An 11089-nucleotide genomic window follows, 5' to 3' on the forward strand; every position below is an offset into this window, starting at 1 on the left:
AGGAAATCAAAAATCCTAGACATGCATCTGGACAAGGCAAAGCCGACCCACTTTAAATCAAAAATCCTAAGCAACGGGGTGAGGAGAATCCGAGTCATACCAAATCAACAATGTATCACGACGAGGTGGAACGATGCCCCGCGACACCAAATAAAAAATGCACCGCGAGGCGAGGCCACATCATACCGAATCAAAAATATGGTTAAAAGAAAAATATGCTTGATGCATAGCACATGTATAATAAAAAATCCTAAGCGATGGGGCAAGGCAAAGCTGAGCAACATCAAATAAAAAATCTTAAGCATGTGTCAGGACAGGGCGAGACGAACCCGAGCTACACCAAATCAAAAATCATAACCATGCATAAGATCGGGGAGGCAAAGCGGTTTTTGGATCTGCCCGTTGCGTAGCACGGACACAAAATCTAGTATGAAGTGATAGCCAGTAAAACTCGGAAAATGAACGCCATTTAAAGAATCCAATACTTCATATTTTTATCCGTTTACATCCATCAAATAGATACAAACGAGTGCGAACTCGTGCACACTCTTTAACGAGTGTATATTTCACATTTCAATCTCTACTCTTGATTTAATTTAGGGAATCATGTAACGAGGACCGTGATTCTAAACATGGAGAGTAATGGGACCATCAGTTAAATAATCAACCAATCAGAAGAATATGTGAACAGATTTGGACTCGATACAAACGGGAGAACATCTTCTAATATGTACATTGTAGCTGCTCCTTTCATTTGGAAACAACTACTAGGGGCACCACTCTCCTTGGGGACTGGTATGCATCTTGGTTTAACAATGAACTTCCACAATCCACATACTCCTTATGGTCCTTGGGCAGAAGTGTGTGCCACAATCTGTTGGTACATTTGAAAAACTCGTTATGAATCTATCTTCCAATGTATCAAATGCTTGTTGTGAATCTGTCTTCTAATGTATCAAATGCTTTGTGTATCTGTATCATTATAACCCATTTTCCAACAATTTATCCTAGTGGAACAATGTCTAAACTCGTATAAGAGCAACAATGATTAAACTCATAGAAGAGCAAAAGAATGATGATGATTTTGATTACGTCTTCTTCTCTTTTTTATTTGCGTCTTGAAGGTAAAATTCGTTCTCTTTTTTATTTGCGCGGAACCAGTATGAATTCCAACTTTGGTGAAGTGGGTCTCCTTCGTAGATAAAAATTGATGGAGTGCATGTGTGACCTAGATCAAAGATCCATCGATCAAGGACAACCGAAACAACTATGTCACAACTTGCTAAGAAAATTAAATGTCACAACTTGCTAAGAAAATTAATGGTCACAGATGCCGACCATCCACTTCTTCCAATAACTCTCCATTCACAATGTTTTTTTGATGCCTTTAACGTCCAAATCATGGCTTTGAGTCTATCAAGCATGATAGAATGAATAAAAAAGACAATTCCTATGTAACCAAGGAAAGTAAAATCACTGTCCCGAACAAAATCTTCATCCCATCGACCTATCACTGGATCATAACAAGACATTGGCAAATCTAGCTTCATATCCCGTTTTTAACAGAAATGGATAGAAAGGCCTATCCACTTCTATCCGTCTTCTCGTTCATTTTGTCATTGTACCTAGTAAGACAGGAACAGCCGGTTAGGCTGCATAGGCACACTTAACATAACTCGTCAAGTTCAGACTACTCATTAACTCTAACATAACTCGTCAAGTTCAGACTATCATAGGCACACTTAACATAACTCGTCAAGTTCAGACTACTCAGAGGCACACTTAAAAAGGTGAAGAAACCTGAAATCAGATGTAAAGACGTACAGTCCAATACTTGCACTGAATTGAAAACAAGGTCATATAAACTCTACTCTCTTATTTACAGATTCAAAGAGGGCAACAACAAGGTGCAATATTCAGCTAACTCGATTGCAACAAAATCTTGACGGTAAAAATAATTAGAACCAAGGTATATACTTTACTTGCAAGTTAAAGACAACCGCCTCGGCATGATCAAGGTAGTATAGTAACCAAGTTATACCCCAGCTATAGCATTGGTTCCTACCATACAATGATGAGAAAATAAGACTGTTTTTTAGGAAAGGGTTTAATAAATTCTTCGGCATAGTGGAAGTACAAAGAATAGACAAGTGACAGGGGTAAGAAATAAGAAGAGCTCAAAAAGTTCTTGTGGGTAATTTTTTTTCCACGAACGGAACATTAATTTGAGTCATCGAGTTTGCAGTCATGAAGAAAGGACAAACCTCTGTCCAATCTACTTACCTGAAAGTCTTCAGCTGCAGGAGATGAACAAAGTGATCATTCCCCTAAACAACCCCATTACGTTTCTTTCTTACTCTTTTGAGCCCTTGTCCACCGTTGCTATGTTTATTTTGGACTGAACTAGTGACCTCCACGTTGCTACGAGAATACCAAAGATGGACTTCACATTCTCATAAATTCCAGACAACAATTTTTTTGCACTTATGCCAGAATGCCTTTCAGATGTCCACACGGACCACACCTGGAAACATACTCCACCAAACTACTTAAAAAAAACTGTTAATCAGGGTAATTTTAGCAAAAAGGAAATGTACTATTAATCCAAACTACAGATGCATGGAAAAGGCATACCTCATGGTGCTGGAGGGGATATATCGGAATATTACCAAATCTGTTTTGCTGAATCAGCACATTTCCTGGAAGTATGAAAGTTTTGAGTCAATAATAGTTGAAAAAAAATGACAGTTAAAAGCAAAGACTAGTATGGTAACTTAAATATATTACTTGGCACTGAAACAAAAAACATACACTAACTGATATTTGACATAAAAATAATAGATGCAAGTCCCTCCCAAGTCAATAACTGATATTCTACATAAAAAGCCTACAGACAACTGATACAAGGAACAATAACAGAGAAAGAATTTGTGATGTAGCAAAAATTAAAAGCCAAACACAAGTAACTTAACAAACACAGTAAATTGCTCCAAAGAGAGATCACAGACGAAAAGAAGAACAAAATGGAGATACACAAGCTATAAAAGGTCTCAAAAGTTCAACCTGTAGGAACATGCAAGCTCATATCTGAAAAATCTATTTTATCAATCTGGATTCATTCTAATAAACAAGGTAGAATATCTGGGCAAATGCTTCCCTAATTTGAGATACAAAACCAAAGTGGCACATGAATCATGTCATCTGGAATTCACATTTATAGTGCACTGAATCTTGTAGTAAACCATGAAATTTTTTCCAAAGCAACAACAGTGCAGTCATCAGAGTAACCTACCTAGAGACAGTATCGCAGCAGCATTATATGTACGCAATGTTGACTACATGTTTACCATCAAACCAAAAAGCACCCCAAATACTCCAGCGCTATCCCCTCTCAATCACTGAACTAGGTGCATGGTTCATGACCAAAAACATGTTTGTAGTGAACAGAAGGTAGGTAGTATTCTCCTAAGAAAAGAGAAATAATGGCAGAAGGGGTACATTTAATATCACTCATTAACTACCAAAGCCGCTTATAACTTGGTGGAGATCCAATTATTAGAAGAGACTCAATAAAAACTAATATCTACTATCAGGGAATGCTCAGAAAGTCGGGGATCACCTACAAGCCAAATTATGTGTCGCAATACAACTAAAAGGCAACACAATACAGTATATGCATGTGGCGCAACATATATGATCAGATTTGAGAGAAAGACAGTAAAACCCACTAATTGATAATCAATTTAGTGCAAGAATTATGAATAATAGTACAACTACTGATTCTAATATAATTGAAGTTCAAAATAGAGATGTAGACCTCGACATCAGAATGGCAGGTTGTCAAACAATGATGACAGATTATAGTTAATAATTAAAGAACATCAAACACGTTAAGAAGAAAAAAATATACAACAATCAAACAAGGCAGCCATGAGTACAGCCTAGTGGTTTAAAGAGAGTGCCTCGTTGGATCCGATCCTCAAGGAATAAGCCTCTTCCACCATGCAGTGGCCCATACATGCATATTGCATGACAATCTCATGTCATGTGCAGGCAACTTATATGGTAACCTTACACATAGTGAGGTGTCGGGGAACAATAGGTTAGCAATGGGAGTTTCTTGATTTCTGGATGCATACTACTACACAACTAAGATAAAAGCAAGAAAACAAGATTCAAAAATTAGCACACACAAAACAAAAATAGTATGAAGCCTAATAAGAGTAATCACTAACCACCTAAAGAGCAGCCAACACAATCAACACCATTCAACAGATTCTACTTATGCACATAAAATCAATCTTAGAAGCTTTCACCTAAAGTAGTTAACCCCGATACTTAGCAATTATATGAAACCAACCGATTTTAATTTTCTCTTATGCATATTCTGAGAACTTTCTGCAGATCTAGGCTTTTACTCGCTAGTCGCGACTAGAAATAAAAATCTTAGATATGGCACCAGCAGCTAAGTGTAAACATCCATACAACTCGTACACAAGATAATAGTAAAACATGGATTGACCATCTTAGGGTTTTGCCAACGTAGACAACCTGCTGAAATCTAGAAAGCATATCCAAATATTGATAATAAAAGAAGAGAGACTCTTTTTCAATTTTCGTACAGAAACAACACCAGCATCACCTAATATAACCTAGTGGATCAGTAATAGAATTTAAAGGCATCATAGAAGAGCACAACAACACATTAATAATTTATAACTAGAGTGCAGTAGTTTAAGTAATATGAAACAAGACTTGAATTTCACTTACTTGACCATAAAACACAATCTTCAGCTTCCCTGTGATTCTGCCTTGCAAATGACCAGCAGTCTCTAAATCCAATCAATAAGACACTTTTTTCTATTGTTGCTATACCTCTACCAGCAATACATGACTTGAAAAGTTCCTGTTGCCGAAGTTATCTTGCTCTGATTCCAAACGCGACAAAGAACGAAACCAGATAGAGCTAAAATCAAACAGTATCGCTTACTTACACATCCTTGTTGTTATTTGACCCTCTGGCTTATGAACACACTAAAAGAGCTTGCCTGAGGGGGCTGGAAGAGGATCGGTACTCAACAACAAAGCCCTTAAGAGAGAGAGAGATACTAAATTCAAAAACACCTAACGGCGACAAGTATAAATCCAAATATGTTTAATTGACCTTCAAAATCTACATGTCAACCTGGCCAGGTTGACACTTCAGACTACAGATAGGTTCCCACTTCCTAAAAACCTGTACTATGAAGCAATACAGTCCACCTACGACAAAGTGCTTGAAGTTTCAGTATAAAGCCATGACAATCCTTAAAAGTTAAAACAGAAAATCGGAGTCTCTGTAGAAACAGAATTAATTGTTTAAGTTTCTATTTCCACATTGGAAACCACTCAAGTAAATCCACAACAGTGAACAGTCACAAGATGCCATAAGATATGAGGTAATGGAGTTGACCGGCAGTTTTTGGCTAGTTGGGTTAGATTAATAGTGAATGACAGTTTAAAATGAAGCTGACTCTTTTACAATCGCGTGACAAATGCTTGGGGGATAAAATGCTTACTAATTAAGTATATTTATTATCTAAAAACAAAGAAGAGTTATATATAGGAAGAAATAGCGTGTGCAAGATGCCCAAGGGCATAACTACAAATTGTAACGATTAAACTACATGGTTAACTGGGTGAAGACACTATGTCACTAGTAAGCTATAAGCCATGTGTATGTCAGATTTTTTCGTGTTACAGGTTAGGGTTTTCAGACATTACATAGTGTAAGACTACAATTTACTCACTTAAATGACTTATATAACGCTATAGCGCAACAACTAGTGCTTTGACTGGCACCAGCTGCTAAAGCACTTCATGCGCCGATTTCACTATCTAAGCCAGCTTTTATGCACCAATATATGCGAATAAAGCATGAAACACCAGAAACTTTCGATCGCTTGAAATTCATAGATCCAATCTAGACTATATGTATGACTTCACTGCATCCACAAATAAAGCTCCTAAAAAACAAGATATGAGAGAGTGCAACTGATGGCCCCCAGAAGCATGCGATTCATTATGCGGTATGGTCCTAATTGCTTACTACCATAAGCATCCTTAAGCTTATTTATAAATTATATTTGCAAGTATCATTAGTTCTCCCTGACATGCAAATTAGGGACAATTAAACATAATTGCTAACTTGCTATCGTACAAATTCTATTCTACATATATATAATACCAGGGCTCACGAACTTTTTCACATGGTAGCTGTTTTTTTTAAGTGTCAGACTCGCTAAAGAATAAACACTTGCGGGCACAAAAGTATATGTAACACCAAATAATGACAAAAAACGAACATGAACCAAAAAAGATCTGTTTAACCTGTTATTTAGACAGGTAACATCTACCAATATAATGAGACACACAACTAAGCTATGGTACTAGGAAAGAAAACCAGCCATACTAAGAAATGTAAAGCTATTAAGACGATAGAATGGTAAATTCATCAAGCAGGATCGGCAACTCCAGCTGCCTAGAAATTTGATCTGTGAATTGAGAAAGAATAATCCAACAGTTGGAAAACCTTGTGACATCAGCAGCTACCAAAGATATATTTTACCCTAATTGATGCTCAGTAAGTTCAGGGAAAACAGAAGCGTCCTACTTCACCTATAAAGTTTGAACTTCTATGCAACTAAGAGAGAGAAGAGACAAGGAAGAATGGGAATTGATAAATATACCCAGAGAAAAATTGCATAAATATCTGAAGTTAATTTTGCAAGACAAAGTCTCTAGAAACCTTTGAACAAAGAGGGTTATCTCAGATAATCTATGGGTCTAAGTTTCTTTAATTCATCTGAATCTTCACGAGTTTAAGGTGTCCACAAGCAAACATCAAACTAATATCAGAAAGAGCTTTTTTCCTTTTTTAGCATGTAAGTATGTGAAATGGCAAAAGCTTGTAGGTTTTGATCTTTCCTACACCAAAAAAGTTTGCAGTAAGGAACATCAAACTAGCACATATTTGAGATCTGATACTCCCTGCAAACTTGATCATGCTATGAAGATTTAAAGATCGTAAACAAGGGTTTTAGAAACTGTTCATGGGATAAATTTTTTAGAAGTGGTTAAGCATATGCGCAGCTAATATTCTACTTATGATAAGGGAAAAACTACATTAACAGGTCATATCGAAAGCATGGCACGATGATGCAGACTTTTTGCTTAGAAAAATCAGCTATAACTAGTAATACGATACGGCCAATGTGGAGTGTCATATATTGCACATAAGAATAAATGTCATCCAAAAAGTAAACATAATAAGCATATCCGCCAAAATGACATCCACGAAGCAACTTTCAAATCCAATCCCTAAGTACCTAAAACTTAGCATGACAGCGTCATAGTCTATCTGCGTCCATGAGCTCGCTGCTGCATATCATATGCACCCCAAGCACCTGGTCCAGGTCCATGATGCACATTTCCATCCGCTCCACCTTGTACCTAAAATATGAATGGATAATCACAGTCAGGCCAATATCAGAAAGAGCTTTTTTCCTTTTTTAGCATGTACATATGTGAAATGGCAAAAGCTTGTAGGTTTTGATCTTTCCTACACCAAAAAAGTTTGCAGTAAGGAACTTACAGGGTTCATGCCATAGGTAGCAGGATAAGGATTTGCAGCATATCCAGTGTCTTGATTGCCATAAGTTGCATTATAACCTGCACCTACGGAAGCAACAATTCACCTAAGTTCAAAATGATGCAATATATAAGAGAAAATTACGAAAAAATTAACTCTGATCGGATTCGATGTGTTTAAATATTTTTGTGCTGTTAAATTCAAGTTCTTAAATATTTTTAACGTTTTTAACTCTGCATGTATAAAAATTAAGATCATGGAGATAACACGATAAAAATCAGAAAACTCAGAAAATAACGACTCAACTGGAATGAGGATACTGCTGGAGTACTTCTGCACCTGAGTTTTGCAAACCTATAAAGAGAGTCAGGGCAAATGCTGTAAGATGTAAGCTTTAAGCTCAGGGCTACAACTGCCCAAATAAGTATCGGACTACTAAGGGATGGTACTTGTGTGTTGGCAACTGTTGTGCTTCCTTAAAGAGAGCAAACTTTCACTTCTCTTTTTATCACCTTGGTCGGGCATGTAATTTATTTCTTTATAGTCTACCAACTTCGCTAGAGTGAGTGCGCACAGGACCTTCAAGGCTTTCAAGCATATAGTATTCAGAGGGTACATGACTAAATGTATAGCCAGGTGCTTAAAGTTTTCTTTGGACTTCCCTTTGTGAGCCTCAATGGAGCAAGTTACTAAAGCATTGTAATAAGTACGGCCGTCCTACTGCTACACACTTGAGCATGTAACCAAGCACATTATACATTTTTTGTTTTGTGCTCTTGCGTTAATTGAACAAGAGGAAATGGCAAGCATTTAAGAAACAGGAACATAAGCTCTTAACACATAGCAGCCCTGGCCAGACAAATTTGATAATTTAAATCTTTTTTTCCTTTTTCTTAAAGCTAATGGAGAGCTTACTAAGTCCTCTTTTTTTATTTGCAATACATATAAAATGCACATTAAGAAGTTTTTGCAACTTACTTGGTGTCCATTCATCCAATAAGATCATGCTTAAAGTTATTGTAATTGCTGTTGCGCTAGACACTTAGCGTTGGTGACCCCAGAAACAGTACAACCCAAAAACAATACCAGGTTCAGATTGTGAATATTGCATATTTTATACTCTTTGTATGGTCTAAAGGAATATGTGACTTTAATCTAGCAGAGAAATAGGCTGATTAAACCTTTGTACTGTATCAAAAAGACAGCACCAACATATATGTTGCCATTAGGAATTGGTCATTTCTCCAGCGGGGTTCAAGAGCAACACGAAACCGTGTCAATTCACATAACCGAGGTGAGACGTTTTCTGCCTAGGCCCCTGATCGCTTAAGCATCACCCTCAAACATACAGAACACTGTGAATGGGTTGTGGGAGAATGTACACAAAAGCATCACCTATTGAGAATTCATGATATACAATCTTTTTCTTTATTGTTTAACAAATAACATCGTTATACCAGCAAAAACAAAAGAATTAAGAGGATAAAAATGTTATCCATGAGATAAAAATGTTATCCATGATGCAGAACTTCAAATGTCTTACATGTAAAACATTTAGAGCTAATAACTTGTCTTTAAACTAGTGGAATCTTCTTGCCACTAGGTATACACAAATTCTAGTGTGGATTCTCGTTCTCCTACAACCAAGTTGAGAAATTCCCGACAGCTAAGACCACATAGTAGTTATGACTTATTTTATACTTGAAGCTGTAACAGCCTATGTTTCTCATTGACTAGTACTGCAGATTATGTTTAGTCTCTAACTACATTAAAGAGATTAATGGCCCTTAAAACCATAATTTTCTGGACCAGATTACGTTTAGTCTCTAACTACATTACCCTGCAGTAAGCCAAATTACGTTTACTGCAGGGTATCCTTCTTGCAGTAAACCTGTGGCCATTATTACTGCAGAGGTAAATGGCTTACCATGACCCATTATAGAACACTAATACATAGAGACTTGAAAAACAGCCCCTACAATTAATATTGAGTTTAATCCTCATTGAGTTTGACTGAGTTTTTTAGTTAGATATTCTAAGGCTTGACACAAAGACAGACCTGCATTACCAACAGCAGCAGAAGCTCGTGCCCTCTTTTCAGCATTAGCCATCTCCGCTCTTAGCTTTTCTACCTCGCGAGCCATGGTGATCAAATTCTTTTCCATTGCCTGACCATGCTCAAAATTTTGTGCATGTTCTTTCTTGTCAAGTTCATTAGCGGACCTGTACACCCATATATGCGTAAGCAATGAAACATGAAAGCACATAATTGGCTGAAATAAGTAATCGACAAACAAATGAAACAGTACCTTGCACGTTGCAATTCTTGTTTCATATTCTCAATCTCTGCCTTGACTGCAGGTATTTGTTGCTTTTCTGAATTAGCTCTATTCAAATCTTGAGTAAGTGCTTGCACCTGTCCAGTTAATTCTTGTTTGGACGCGGAGAGTTTCTGTACATCAGAATGAACTTGAAGAAGCTCTCCTCTCATAGCCTCGAAAGCATGAAGATCTGCTTCCATTCTAATTGATTTATCATATAATTCTCTCAACTGAATATCCTTTTCGGAGTGCATGGAACCAGCAACATGAGACATTCGTTGTAATTCATACTGAGCAGCAGCTAATTCTTGTTTAAGGGCAACATGAGTAGCAGCTAATCTTTGATTATCAACTAATAGCCCTTGAATTTCTTGATGTTGAACAGCTAATCTCTCTTCAATAACAGCAGGATGAGGAATAAGAGATCTAGGAGGAGGAGGACCTCGGCCGAATTGAGCATCTCTCATCTCTTCAAGAAGGGCAGGATGAGGCATCCGTTCTCTACCGTATTGAGGTGATTCATGAACTGGATGATGACGATTTCTTCCAGACATTGTTTTGTTTTTTTATTTACTAACAAACCCTGTAAGTCTGATTCTGAAGAAGAGCAGTAGAATATGGGTTGGTCGATTAAAGAATGGAGACCCTAAAGGCTAAAGAGGAAGAACAATTAACAAAGATTGTTAAGAATTTGGTATGTCTGTGTTCTGTTCCCGTGTCAATCAATTAATTGAAGTGGGTACTGGTTTGGTATTCTAGGTTAGTAGTAAGAAGGAACAAGAGAACATCCTTCAAAGGAAATGGCCTCTTTTTTTTCCCTTGTCAATTGAACCATTCCTACTAGCGAATCGTTGGATACGGGAGTAAACCTAGCTAAAAAATAAGACACGGGACGGGACTTACGAGAGTACGCTGATAAATAATACTCCAATACTCGTCCTTGGGGCATCTCCGATACCAGGGACCAAGGCAAGGTCTTGAAAAGACATGACATTTACTATCGAGCAGTGCTATCCCGCGCGGTTGTGGGGGAAAGCTAAATAAGCAAGCAGGCTTTACAACCCTTGGATTACAATGGACGTACCAGATATGTTATTCATTTTTTTCTCTGATGACGGATAACTGGTGCCAGCTATCC

General features: G+C 37.3%; 1 protein-coding gene across 6 annotated transcripts; it reads right to left on the bottom strand.

Moving 5' to 3' along the window:
• Positions 1 to 1240: 1240 nt before the first annotated feature.
• LOC113289947 (protein FLX-like 1) lies at positions 1241 to 10782 on the bottom strand. 6 transcript variants are annotated; one of them, XM_026539383.1, is made up of 7 exons: positions 9940 to 10782; positions 9690 to 9853; positions 7937 to 7984; positions 7634 to 7716; positions 7368 to 7491; positions 2635 to 2699; positions 1241 to 2524 (listed from the first exon to the last, which is right to left on the bottom strand). In XM_026539383.1, the coding sequence occupies exons 1-5, from the start codon at positions 10503 to 10505 to the stop codon at positions 7396 to 7398; spliced, it is 957 nt and encodes a 318-aa protein (XP_026395168.1). In that variant the 5' UTR covers positions 10506 to 10782; the 3' UTR covers positions 1241 to 2524; positions 2635 to 2699; positions 7368 to 7395. The 6 variants fall into 6 exon arrangements, with proteins under 6 accessions (XP_026395168.1, XP_026395167.1, XP_026395169.1 ...); XM_026539382.1 differs by having other exon boundaries at positions 1241 to 2545; XM_026539384.1 differs by having other exon boundaries at positions 1249 to 2545; positions 4771 to 7491; positions 7634 to 7710.
• Positions 10783 to 11089: the final 307 nt, after the last annotated feature.

The sequence above is a fragment of the Papaver somniferum genome, chromosome 6 (assembly GCF_003573695.1).
Source record: "Papaver somniferum cultivar HN1 chromosome 6, ASM357369v1, whole genome shotgun sequence".
Classification (NCBI taxonomy): domain Eukaryota; kingdom Viridiplantae; phylum Streptophyta; class Magnoliopsida; order Ranunculales; family Papaveraceae; genus Papaver; species Papaver somniferum.